The 13,486-nt window shown below is 37.9% G+C and overlaps 1 protein-coding gene across 3 annotated transcripts in view; it reads left to right on the top strand.

The window, feature by feature from the left end:
- PDS5B (PDS5 cohesin associated factor B) overlaps positions 1 to 13,486 on the top strand; it is a 98,976-nt gene that overhangs the window by 32,155 nt on the left and 53,335 nt on the right. For all 3 annotated transcript variants that reach the window (XM_086620989.1, XM_086620996.1, XM_086620983.1), the window contains exons 9-13: positions 1,197 to 1,291; positions 3,578 to 3,723; positions 6,740 to 6,891; positions 8,588 to 8,701; positions 10,200 to 10,281. In XM_086620989.1, the coding sequence (XP_086477115.1) occupies positions 1,197 to 1,291; positions 3,578 to 3,723; positions 6,740 to 6,891; positions 8,588 to 8,701; positions 10,200 to 10,281 (589 nt within the window). The remainder of the gene's footprint in view (positions 1 to 1,196; positions 1,292 to 3,577; positions 3,724 to 6,739; positions 6,892 to 8,587; positions 8,702 to 10,199; positions 10,282 to 13,486) is intronic.

The raw sequence follows: 13,486 nt of genomic DNA, 5'->3' as shown, positions 1-13,486 counted from the left end.
GAGATGGAAAATATATCTGGAGCCTGCAGTCAGGAGAAACTTAAGTATTGCTGTTGTGATGAAAACGTTCATTTGAGTAAAAAAGGATAAATTCTATAAATTATTACAAATGCAGTAGTTTATAATTTAGCATTCAATCATGTCGAAACCAGAGTCCTCAAAGAAATGCGACTTTTAAAAGTACAGGAAGTTTAATTGCGGAAAGGCCTTTTGCTTGAAAATATATAACTATTTTAACCATTGCATGTCATCAAAAAATACCAGATCTAATTGGGCCCAAAGGAAAATGCTTCATTGTGTTATGATGTGAAGCAATGTCAATATGTGTAATCTGTTGTTAAGAATTAGTTTTCAACATACATGTATTTACTTTTTTCAAGGATTTTAACTAAGTTATAATAGCTATGTTGCTAAACGAACCATTCTTAAAATCTCTTGATTTTTGAAAACATACCTGATTTTTACTAAAACAATTATTCCTTAAAACCTCTTTATTTTGATAAATAAGCATTTCAACAGCAATAATGTTCTAAAATTTGAATTTTTTGATTTGTTTGAACAGATTGAGAATAGCTTGAAAATGCATTTAATTTTTCAAAAGAGTTGTTTGTAACTCATTACATCAGTAGTTTAATTTTGATATAAGTAACTTTATAATAAAACACGAGCAAATACTAGTTTTCAAGCATCGAATCTAATTCAGTCTTTTGAAAGGAAATCTTAGAGACGTTGAAGTGATCCATCTCAGAAGAAATTTGTACTAGACTAGATGCCCATTTGTTTGCTCTCTGTCATACAGTTTAAAGAGGGGACAAGTATCATTGTCTTTTAAAACTTTTAGTTGCTGATACGTGGTTCATGGTTAATTATGTGGAGCATTACAGAAAACATGGTTAAAATGTCAGACATCTTTCTAGTAAATAGTTGTTTGCCTGGGAGTTTTTCTTGTGTACCAGGAGAGGATATTTCTCTTCATGTTCAGAACGTGAATTAATGAATGAGTACAAGATTTTTTTTTTTCCTAGACACAGTCTACTTGATACTGTGAAATCAGAGATGTTTTATGCATGTTACTGTGCATGGGAAGCATAAAAGTATTTTCAGAGGTATTTGAGATTGTGTAGAAATAAACTAATTGCTTTGGCAGAAGTGGTATTTTTGTTATTGTTGTAATGCATTGTCTTGTTTCTAAATAGGTTTAATGATATCCATGTACCTATTCGCCTTGAGTGTGTGAAATTTGCAAGTCACTGCCTTATGAACCATCCCGACCTAGCAAAAGACTTAACAGGTACCAGATCTGTTATAATATTAAAATACAATTTTAAGTCTCTTGGAAAAGTCAGAAAGGTTAATTGTAATCTTAAGTAACGTTGTCAGATGTGGTGGAGGATGTAACTGAGGTTGGAGTTCTAAAACATAGAGTCTCTGCCTTCAGTGATGCCTCTCAGGCTCAGGGGATTGTACATAAAGAATGCCTTAACCAAAGAGATGACTCTCCCTCTCTTACAGTAGTTGCATTCCCAACTGCTGTTGAAATTAAGCACCATAGGATCAGGCAAATATAGCCTGGCTAACCTAATGGTCATGGCATTTATTAATTAGGGTGCATAGTGGAGAATTAAGTTCCACAAAGCTGAAATGTGTAAATATTATACAGCCACTGTGTAAAATGTGAAAACAGTCCTTGTAACTGTGACCACAGCTGTTGATTCCTGCTCCTTCGGATCAAACACAGCTTGTAATTGCAGACCTCTATAGGAAGAAGGCAACTGGCGTAGATACAAGTGTTCAGTATTTGTTGCTTTCGATGTCGTAATGAAAAAAGTGTAATTAAAGAGAATGGGTTGGTTTCTTGGCCCCCCCGCCCCACCTGTGTATATGGAGGCTGTATCTCCCCCTGATCAATAAACTCCTCCTTGTAATTCTTTGGAGGTAATATCTTTGTCCGTTTGCTCTAAGGATGGAATTTCAAGGGCTGTTAAGTGCATGGGTTTGCCCTCCTGCTTGCTGAGCATTGATCAAGTCAGATACAAATAGAGACAGGCTAGAGTCATCCTATAGTTATTGGTATTATTAAGCTAGCTATAAAAAACCCAACTAACCAAATGAAAAAAACATCCAAAACAAACCTAAAAACGTGTCTGGACCTTTCCTTAATGGAATGGTAAAGGTATTTCCTCTTTGCTTATCAGAATTGTATTTTCAAGTTTTTGATTTTTTTTTTATTTTTTTTTTTTTATTCTTTACATGCCAGAAAGACTTTGTGCCCCCTCTAATGGTATCCTCTGGGAAATGTAATTTTGTTTGCCCCTCCTCTCTCTCCCCACAGCGCTTATCGAGGTCAAATTGTTGAAAAATTTCTCTGACTCAGTTATGTTTGAGACCAGAATTGTTTTCTGCAATGACATTGTTCTTTGTTTCAGTTTATTATGTTTTCTTGTGGAACAAAACTGGTTTTTAAGACAGTCTTATTTGGATCTCAAATTTCATAACCTCAATAAGTGCAAAGCTTTATTTCTTGATGTGCTCTTTCAACACTTGTGCTGATTACGGAAAATGTGAATGGCCAATATTTCAGAAGAGACTTAAAAATTTTCACTGGTCATTCAACAGTAATAAGAGAACAGTGATGTCTGTTTCTTTCATATCAAACTTTGAATTTTCAGTATTTCCTAATGTTCTTAATGTTTTACTTATGTATGCTGTGTACAGTGATCTTAACCTTTCTGTGCATTTTTCTACCTATTTGTGCTTCTTACTTAACCTAAAATACATACTTATAAAAGGATAAATGAACTTTGCCATTTTATTTGTCAGCTTTCTAAAAATCACAATAGGTAGCTAAAATGTTTGACACTTATAAGCAGAAAACCTAAAATGTTGATAATAGAAGATTATTGACACTATCGGGTAAGTGGCAACGAACCAAAATAATCTCAAAAAATTGTTTTTAAGTTGAATAAACTAGGATGCATCTAAATAAGCATTATAAGTTGGTCAAAGAGCATGCTTTTGAAATATGTCTCTTGATTTGTCCCTGCTTACAATGCTTACATGGGCTCGCACTGTGGAGTGTTCTTGGAGCATGTGAACTAGATTTCTTGTGGATAATACAGAAACTGTTATCAGGAGTACAACTAACGTACTTTAGTAGCCAAAGGGGATGGAGTCTGCAGGAAGGGAGTAGTCTCTAGCCTGAAGTAAGACTTTAAAATGTATGTAGTGTGGAATATCAAGTTCTCAGCACTGTCAGTTCTGCTCTACGTATCCAATTCCGTTGGGCTATAATAGTTGCTGATGTATAAACATAGCCTAACTATTATAATAAAAATGTAACCCCCATAACTCTTACATCCGTAATGCCAGAAATATACATATTTGATATGCTTAGCAAATAAAAAGTTTTACTGACCTTCCAGTTAATCTTAGAGAAAACTATTGGTTTCTCACCATTGATGCTCAAAACAGTAAAAAAACATGTTTTCTGCTTTTGTCAGTTGAGTACTGTCTAGAGAAAGAAAAGTAGCTGAAGTTGTATACTTAAAATGAACTACTTATTCTGTTTTTTTTCCAGAATATCTTAAAGTAAGGTCACATGATCCTGAAGAGGCCATAAGGCATGATGTTATAGTATCCATAGTTACTGCTGCTAAAAAAGATCTTTTGCTTGTCAATGATCACCTGCTTAATTTTGTCAGAGAACGAACACTGGACAAGCGGGTAAGACATAATTAGTGCTGATAATGGCTGTGTTACATTTCTAGACTGTAATTCAGCTTTTTAAAAAGCAACACTTCTGAAAAATGCTGAACTAATTTTAAAATGACTAATGAAAAACAATATGATGCAAAAATTGTGAAGCTGTCTATTTAATGAGGCATCTTTTGCCTCTCACTGGAATGCCACATTTTTCGTTGTGCTCTATTTTTCTTTAACATACTATGATCACAAAAAGAAAAAGGCTGAAGCACAACAACGTCGTTCCAGTTATCTAGTTTTAGTAAAATTTTTAAGTAAAATGAGACCTTTGTAAAACATTCTAACATTTTTCATAAGAAATTTTGCAAGCAGGTTTCAAATGTTTTGTAGATTATTGATGAAAAATATTCTGCCGTCAGAGGCAGCTAGTTTACCTACTTTTCATTAGATCATTGGAAGACTGCAAATCAGTGTAGTAGCTTTTGAATTTGAATAGTCTTGAGATTTTGTTTAGCTATGTTTCATTATTTGGTAAAATTTGAGGTCTGCCGCTTATGTTAAAGCATGGTAAACAATACTGTTGATCTTTGACTGTTACTATTCAAAAAGGAAATTCTGGAGGCACAGGAGCGAGCTGTTCCTGTGTGCCGGAAGTCGAGCCGCCGGGGTAGAAAACCAGCTTGGATGACAAAGGAGATTTGGGAACATCTCAAAAGAAAAAGGGATGTCTCTAAGTCTTGGAAGAATGGGCAGGCATCCAGGAATCAATACAGGGAGGAAGTTAGGACATGTAGGGAGATAATCAGGGGGGCAAAAGCCCAATTGGAACTTAGACTAGCCAGCTCTGTAAGGGACAACAAAAAGTCTTTCTATAAATATATTAATAACAAAAGGAGGGCTAAAGATCACCTCCAGCCCCTACTGGACGCAGGGGGTACGTTAGTCACTAGGGATGAGGACAAGGCTGAGGTCCTTAATGCCTTCTTTGCCTCAGTCTTTAATAATAAGGTTAGCAGTTCCCAGGTGAGCTGGCCTTTGGTGTCTGAGGGCAGGGAGGGAGAGCACATTGAAGCTCCTGTGATCCAAGAGGAACGGGTCAAGGATCTGCTCCTTCGGCTGGATGCCCACAAGTCTATGGGGCCTGATGGTATCCACCCGAGAGTCCTGAGAGAGCTGGCGGATGTCATTGCCAAACCCCTGTCCATTATCTTTGGGCAGTCTTGGCTCACTGGGGAAGTTCCGCTGGACTGGAGGCTGGCGGATGTTACCCCCATTTACAAAAAAGGGCGGAAGGAGGATCCGGGGAACTACAGGCCTGTCAGTTTGACCTCGGTAACGGGCAAAGTCATGGAACAGGTTATCTTGAGTGCTATTAATGAGCACATACAGGTTAACCGGGTGATCAGGCCCGGTCAACATGGGTTTATGAAAGGCAGGTCTTGCCAATCAAACCTGATCACCTTCTATGACAGGGTGACCCGCCTAGTTGACAAGGGAAGGGCTGTGGATGTAGTTTTCCTTGACCTCAGTAAAGCCTTTGATACAGTCTCTCATAGTGTTCTGGTTGAGAAACTGATAACTGCTGGCCTGGATAGGCACACCCTCCTTTGGGTTAAAAACCGGCTGGATGGCCGGGCCCAAAGAGTGGTGGTAAATGGGGCTAAATCCGGCAGGAGGCCGGTCACCAGTGGGGTTCGCCAGGGCTCAGTGCTGGGTCCAGTTCTGTTTAACATCTTTATCAATGACCTGGATGAGGGGACTGAATGTACCCTCAGTGAATTTGCGGACGACATCAAGCTGGGAGGCTGTGTCGATCTGCTTGAGGGTAGGGAGGCCCTTCAGAGGGATTTGAACAGACTGGATCGTTGGGCTGAGGCCAATGGCATGAGCTTTAATAGGGCCAAGTGCAGAGTCCTCCACTTGGGGTATAAAAACCCCAAGCATCGCTACAGGCTCGGGGAAGAGTGGCTGGAGAGCTGCCTGGCGGAGAAGGACCTGGGGGTGTTGGTTGACTACCGGCTTGATATGAGCCAGCAGTGTGCCCAGGTGGCCAAAAAGGCCAATGGGATACTGGCATGTATGAAGAATAGTGTAACCAGCAGGAATAGGGAAGTGATCCTGCCCCTGTACTCGGCACTGGTGAGGCCGCACCTGGAATATTGTGTCCAGTTTTGGGCCCCTCGCTTTAAGAGAGATATTGATCTCCTGGAGCGAGTCCAGAGAAGGGCGACTAAACTGGTCAAGGGGCTGGAAAATAAAACTTATGAGGAGCAGCTGAGGGAGTTGGGGCTGTTTAGCCTAGAGAAGAGGAGGCTGAGGGGAGACCTGATTACGGCCTACAAATACTTGAGAAAAGATGGTGGGAAGGTAGGGGAAGGGCTCTTTGCATTAGTGTTGGGTGATAGAACAAGACGAAATGGGTATAAGCTTAGTCAGGGGAGATTCAGGTTGGATGTTAGGAAGTATTTCTTCTCTGAAAGGGTTGTCAGCCACTGGAATAGGCTGCCCAGGGAGGTGGTTGAGTCCCCATCCCTGGATGTGTTTAAGAATAGGGTGGATGATCTACTTGAGGATATGGTTTAATGGGGATTAGGGATGGTTGGACTCGATGATCTCTAAGGTCTTTTCCAACCTAGAAATCTATGAATCTTTTAAACTTCTAAAATGAAAGTTATCACCTGATTTTTTTTTTTTTTTTCCTTTGGTGTGACATGCTTTCCCCTGTCACACCAGTAATACAATCACAAGCGTTCAGCATAGATCTGCGAGAAAGGGCGTTGACTTAAATTTGTAACAATTCTAAATTCATTAGGCACACTTGCGTAGTAGTCAACTGATTTTGAAAGGTTCAGCATAATAGATATGATGCAATATATGCCCTAATGAGAAAATGTTGCACTTAAAACTCGATTTCACTTTTTTGTAAATTAAACTATTTTATTTTGATATAAAATAGGAAATAATTACCAGGAAATTCTGCAGTCTTTTCAGTTTTGAGTTTTGAACTGTTAAACTGGTTACTATTTCTTTTCTCAAGTGGAGAGTGAGGAAGGAAGCTATGATGGGACTTGCACAGATATATAAGAAATATTCATTACAATCGGAAGCAGGAAAAGAAGCTGCGAAACAGATATCATGGATCAAAGATAAACTTCTGCATATATATTATCAAAACAGTATTGATGACCGGTAAGTCAATCATGAACGCTAGGTGATTCTGTGGACAAGTGTGGTAACCTATTAAGGCATCTCTGCAGAAGGTTAGTTTTTCTGTATGATAATGGAGTCTCCAACACAAGGACGTGGAGCTGCTGGAGCAAGTCCAGAGGAGGGCCGCAAAGATGATCCAAGGGCTGGAGCACCTCTGCTATGAAGACAGGCTGAGAGAGTTGGGGCTGTTCAGCCTGGAGAAGAGAAAGCTTCAGGGTGATCTTATTGCAGTCTTCCAGTATTTAAAGGAGGCCTACAGGAAATCTGGAGAGAGTTTTTTTACAAGGACATATAGTGATAGGACAAGGGGCAATGGCTTTAAACTGAAAGAGGACAGATTTTGATTAGATCTAAGGAAGAAATTTTTTACATTGAGGGTGGTGAGGCACCAGAACAGGTTGCCCAGAGAAGTTGTAGATACCCCATCCATCCCTGGAAGTGTTCAGGGCCAGGTTGGCTGAGGCTTTGGGCAACCTGGTTTAGTGGAGGGTTTCCCTGCCCATGGCGGGGGGGTTGGAACTAAATGATCTTTGAGATCCCTTCCAACCCTAACCATGCTATGAGTCTATGAATTAGAGCCTTGTCCTGGACTTCTGTCTCTGTCATACCAACTATAACCTTGTATATGATCATATTGAAAACTAGATGGTTGCACATGAGGAACTAGTTTGGGAACTAGTCCATCTTGACTAATCAAGGCCATCTCGTTGGCTTTGGAAATGAGCCTTTGGCCTTCACAGCGTGATCAGATACAAACGACATTGCAAACCCGTACAAATCCTTTCAAAATGTTGCAGTCTCAGTCATCTCCAAAATAAGCAATTATTTCATGGTACCATGGAAGTGGGCAGTACTGTCTGGATTTTCAGATCTAATCTCACCCACTTGATTTTTTCTTAAACTTCGGGATCTTTTTAAACTAGCAGGGTTTGGGTTTTGACCACCCCTCCAGTTGTGTATAAGGATTTTCTTCTCATTTCTAGCTTAAACCATACAGGTTTTAAACTTACTTACTAGGCAAGTAGCAGACCCAAGCCATTCTCTCTTCCTGTTTCCAAATAAGGAACTTCCATGTTATAGCAGAAACTTTTAATAATTTCAGTGTGAATGTACCTGCATTTTTATTGTGGAAGCAAAAGAAATGGGATAAACTCAGCCCTTCAGGAAGAGGCTGGGGACAGGTGAAGGGAAGTCAGCTCCTTCTGACTAGTATCTGAATTCTTCTTCTGGGCTTCATGGTAACATGTGATGTAATCAACATTTTTTTTTTTTTTTTTAATTTTAGGCCATTTATTTAGATCGATTCATGAATCTACCCCAATACTGACCCTTATAGGTGACCTGATAACATCTCTTCGGGCTGATAATTAAGAGATATCCTTCTATAAAGTCCTTTAGTTCCTATCTAGGTGAATACATCTGATTTTGATGATGTCAGCTCTTAAATGTCCTACTGGTAACATTAACAGTACTACTTCTGTAATGATATGTTTTTATTTAGTTTGCTCAGTTATGTTGGAAGCAAGTAACTCGACCTTTAGGTTTTTGAATAACCCCATCTTTATATGCAACAACTGATCTCCGGATAGGTCTGAGAATTTTTCAATGAATGTTTTAGCAATTCAAGGCCACTTTGTTCCTTTATAGTTTAAGGTTTCTTAATCCTATTTTTCAGGTTACTTGTGGAACGCATCTTTGCTCAGTACATGGTCCCTCACAACTTGGAAACCAACGAACGAATGAAATGTTTATATTACCTTTACGCTACACTGGATTCAAATGCTGTGAAGTATGTGCTGGTTTTGACTTCTTGCAAAATTTTTAATACAATTATTTTTGTAAATTAGTTTGAAATTGTTCTGAGTAGCCTAACAATTGGACAAAAGTAACTTAAAAACTGTCAGAAAATAGAATGTAGCAATAGTATCTATTTTTCAAGTGGGATTTTGAAAAGAAAAAACCTAATAGGGTGTTTTCTAGCAAGGTGTGGTATCTTTTAACCATAAACAGCTAAAAAAAAAGTAATGTCAAAGAAGCTTAAGTGCACGTCAGTCCTTTTATGTCTGAAAAGAGATAGCATAAATAGTAGTGTTGAATAGCCTTAGGTCTTACGTGACAACTTCTCAATTAATATACTCCTTGTTTTAGCAGCCAGGATGAGTTAAGAGTGGGAAGGAGTTACTAGTCTGTCTTTCCTCCTTCAATACGTGTTTTACCTACATTATGTGCCTTCTCCAGCTTAAAATGAGTACGTGGGCATTAATTTGACTAATAGCAGTTTTGCTGATGTCATGTTCACAGTTTGACTGAATTTAGTTAGTTTTACTTGGTTTTTCATTTAGTAGTACTCAGTCACTTGAAAATTGAATATAGTTTTTTCTGAAGTGGGAGACCTGAAGAACCTTTGTGTATCAAAGAATGGCTTAAAAAACCCCAAAGCCTTCAGGTACCAGAGAAACTGATGTTTGAATCCCCTGCATTTCTTGTATTGCCTGCCTAAAGATACTCCAACCGAAACAAACTAAAATTAAGAATAGTATACTAGAAAGTTACTGTTCTAGTGATTTTTAGTTTAGCCTAACAAAAATGTGGAATGGCTTATTTTCAGTACTTGCTGTTTCAGGCAACAAGTAACTTCTGAATTCTAGTTTTTGTATGCATCAGTACCGTTTTAAAGACATGGTATCATCAGTTAGTTATATAGAACTGACTTCTTACTTGTGGATTCTGGAAGTTTTTTCAAATGAAACTGACTTTTTTTTTCCTCATATAGCTTATTTTTCCTGAAAAGTGTGGTAATTTTCAGTTTTGTTGAATATCTCTAACGCATCTCTTTCAAGTCTAATCATGTCTGCTTTTCTCAATTTATTCATCTAGTAGCTGCCTTCTGAATGCAAGAAAAACATTGTTTTGATGATAAAAATCTTAAACATCTGCTTTAGCCTGCTTCTTGAAATGTTTTCAGAAGAGTGATTTCAGGCTTGTACAAATGAGTTCTTTATGGGCCAGACATCAATTACTTCATACTTCTTTTAAAAGCAGTGTGGTTAAGCATCTGAAATGAAACTTGTTTCAAAATCTCACTTTGTTCCAGTCTAATATGACCAATTAAGTTTTCCATATCATGCCATTAGGAACCATTTAGCCTTTGCTCACACAGCAATGAAATTTCAGGTGATAAGCTCATTCCTGAGTCTGAAGTTGAAAAGAATTTAAAAGCTCTTATTGGACGTTTGTGTTATTTATTAATTAGATTACTTTGACAACTCTTTTTTATTATTTTTTAGAGCATTGAATGAAATGTGGAAATGTCAAAATCTGCTACGACATCAAGTAAAGGATTTAGTTGACCTAATAAAACAACCCAAAGTGAGTTCCATTTATCTTTATCTCACAGTGAAGATGCAGTTTTACTTAAAAGAATAAGCTATTTTTAATTCCATTTGTTTGACTCTCTCAAGCTTATTTTTAATGACAGTTAGAAAATATTGTGAAAGTTAACTGATATTTCATTCAAATACACTTGCAGTAGGAAACGTATATATGTTTTGTCAGTGAAAGTGAAGAGGCAGGAGTGTGTTAGAAATTTTTAAAAGATTTTGCCTGTCACTTGATGCTAAAATATTTGCTCCCAGTATTTGAGTTATATCTTGCCAGAATTGTTCTGGCTCTTGAAAGAGGGGAAAACCAGCATATTGTTTTTGACTGCTAAATCAAGTAATTGAGAAGTAGTACCTCTACAGCCTAACTTCTTATCTTATGTACAATTAGTAACATTTGAGAAATGGGACTTTTTATCTCAACAGGTTACTTGTTTCTCTTCCCTCTTGGAAACTTTTTAAATATGTTATATTGGAGATAATCAGACAATGATTAGATTATTTTTGTAGAAATTTGCTCAGAAGGAAATAAATAAGTATTTATTGAATGTTTAGGATCTTCTCATAATGTAAAATTTAGATTTGCTTTAGTTACATGTATGTACATACTCATGTTTGGGGAGGGAATAAATGAAATTCTGGATATAATTTGGAATGTGATTAGAACTCAACTTTAGTGCTAAAACTTTAATCTGGTGCTTTTTTAATGGAAATAATATATAGTAGAAAGTGTTGACATGCTCACGGTCATACGTGTGTGAGTATTTTTTTTCCCCCCTATATGCATATATACTTATATACCACAGTAAAGTTTTATGACTGAATAAAATGGAATAAATTCCATTTGCTGGAATTACCTGAACAGGAAGAGTGGGTAACTGCATTTTTACAAGCATACTGGATTATATAATGTATCTGCTTGGAAATGCCACTGTCTTGCAGACTGAAAAAGACTTACCAAATCAAAGTGGATCTCTTACTGTTTTAGTATGGATTGCAGTGAAATCGGAATTTTGACTTAGTGTGTTGAAAACATGTATTTAAAACGTGTAAAACATGCTGTATTAAATTCTAACTGCAGTAGTTCCTATTAAAACAGTACTCCATAGTGTTCTGGTGACTTTATTGAAATATTTTTCATCTACTGTCTTATATTCTGTGGTCTAACTTAAATACACTTATGTGTCTAAAACCTGAGTTAGTTTCTTCATATTTTCTGCATTTCAGCTGAAAGTGAAATTTCAATTTTTCCTTTTGTTTTCAGGGAGATGTAAAGAAAGTTCTTTTCCCAATTGTAAAATAGCAAATATGATATGGAATTAAACACGTAGGTTTTGATAAAGGCCAGTAAAAGCATCACATTCAAAACAGTGTATGCTGTTGACATGTTTGCATTTGTCCATGTGACTTTCATCATATCTTTTGCTATTAAGTACTAATTCTCTACAGTTCAGTTTTCTTTTGAGTAACAGGACTGTGTGGGAGAATTTAGGGGGCTTGTGATAGATAGTCTGAGATGCTATTGTGGGCAACAAAACGGTTTTGAGTCAGGGGATTTTACTTAGTTTGTTGTCAATTGACATAAACTTCTAATTATTGATTCTGGTATTGAGAAATAAAAACAAATAAATAAGCAGAGAAACAGCCTTCAGCTCCCCTTCGGATACCTCTCTTCCCCACTTCATGATCTCCAGACCCCTTGCCACATGCTGTGCTTGGTCCCTTCAGTGAGGTGATGGCAGCGTAGGAGATGGGAGTCAGGGCTTGGTTGTTCCTTTCCTTCTGCTGCTCCTTGTTTCTTACCCACTGCTTCAGTGTGGGTTGCTCCACTGGCTGCAGTCCCTTTGCCTCCTCTCCACCTCTTCTCCAGCAGCCCTTACCATGGCATCTCTCCTGCCTCTGCTGAGGTGTTTTTTCTCCCTCTTCTCCTGCTCTGCTCTCCTTTGTGCCCTGGCATCTCTCTTGTTGCCCTAGCAGCTACCACCCTTTCTTAAATATGTTTTCTCAGAGGCATCATAGGTTCCTCTGAATGGTTGAAGTTTTGTTGGGTAGTGGCTTGGTTTGCTGGTTGCAGAGCTGGCTGGAAGTGGCTTTGATCAGCACAGGGTAGTCCCTGAACCTCTGCACAGGTCACCCAGCAGCCCTTTGCTACCCAAACCTTGCCTGTCATGCTCAATGCAGAAGCTTAGCTATTTTTACCAAAACTTTTCTCTCTGTGATGCTCCTTGTATGTTGTTGTCTTTCTTTTGTTTTTTGTTTTTTCCCAAATTGATAATTAATTCATATGATTAAATCATAGTGTTTCAGATACGAGTGTATTTTCATAACTGGAGTAGAACTGAAGGAACATACAGTCCCGAGGCAGTAATAATCTTGAGACAAACGTCCATTAGCCATTCAGACCTGTAGAAACTCTTACTTTCTTTCAGGAAACAAAACTGAAACAAACTAGTAATCTTTTAGAATATAGCTGGGTGTTACCATATCTGCTTTTTCACTGTAGTTGAATTTTTCCACGTAGTCATGATAGCATAGCTGTTGATTTTTCTCCTGTAGGTGTTGTCCCTGTGGCAAGTGTGGGCATTGTGAGAGCTCTCAGACATGAAGAGGGTGTAGGACAAGAAACAGTGTACAGAAGTTGCTACAAGGAAACTTTGATTAGGTAGTAAGGAAAAAAAAAAATGCAGAAAGGGTGATCAAATATGGGAACAGATAGACCAGAGAGGTTGTGAAATCTTCATCCTTGTAGATATTTAAAATGCAACTAGATGAGGCCTGGAGCAAAACCTGATCTAAGTAGGCCCAGCTTTGAGTAGGTGGCTCAACCAGGTGACCTACAGTTGTCGCTTCCAACTTAGAGTATTCTGTGATTATAAATCTTTGAACTTGCCAGCCCAGTTTTTTTCTCATCTTAGAAAAACGTTTTTGTCTTTTAGTGAAACTCTTCAGGCTTTCTCCTTTTTTGCTCATCAGCTCTTCCCAGTGTAAGCACTATTGAGCAGACTGAAAATGTGTTAAGAAACTTTCCATTTCTGTTGATAATAATTTCTCCTAATCTGAGACAGAACAAACATCAAACTTGCCTTTAGGATGAGCTATTTTTATGAAGAGCAAAAGCATAAATCACAGCTCCTCTTGTTTTCTCCTACACCAATGGTATACAGTTAACTAAAACACACGAACTTGCCTATTCA

Source organism: Tauraco erythrolophus, chromosome 1 (assembly GCF_009769465.1).
Source record: "Tauraco erythrolophus isolate bTauEry1 chromosome 1, bTauEry1.pri, whole genome shotgun sequence".
Lineage (NCBI taxonomy): Eukaryota > Metazoa > Chordata > Aves > Musophagiformes > Musophagidae > Tauraco > Tauraco erythrolophus.
The sequence above is the reverse complement of the archived record's forward strand: the minus strand, read 5'-3'. Positions and strand labels throughout refer to the sequence as shown.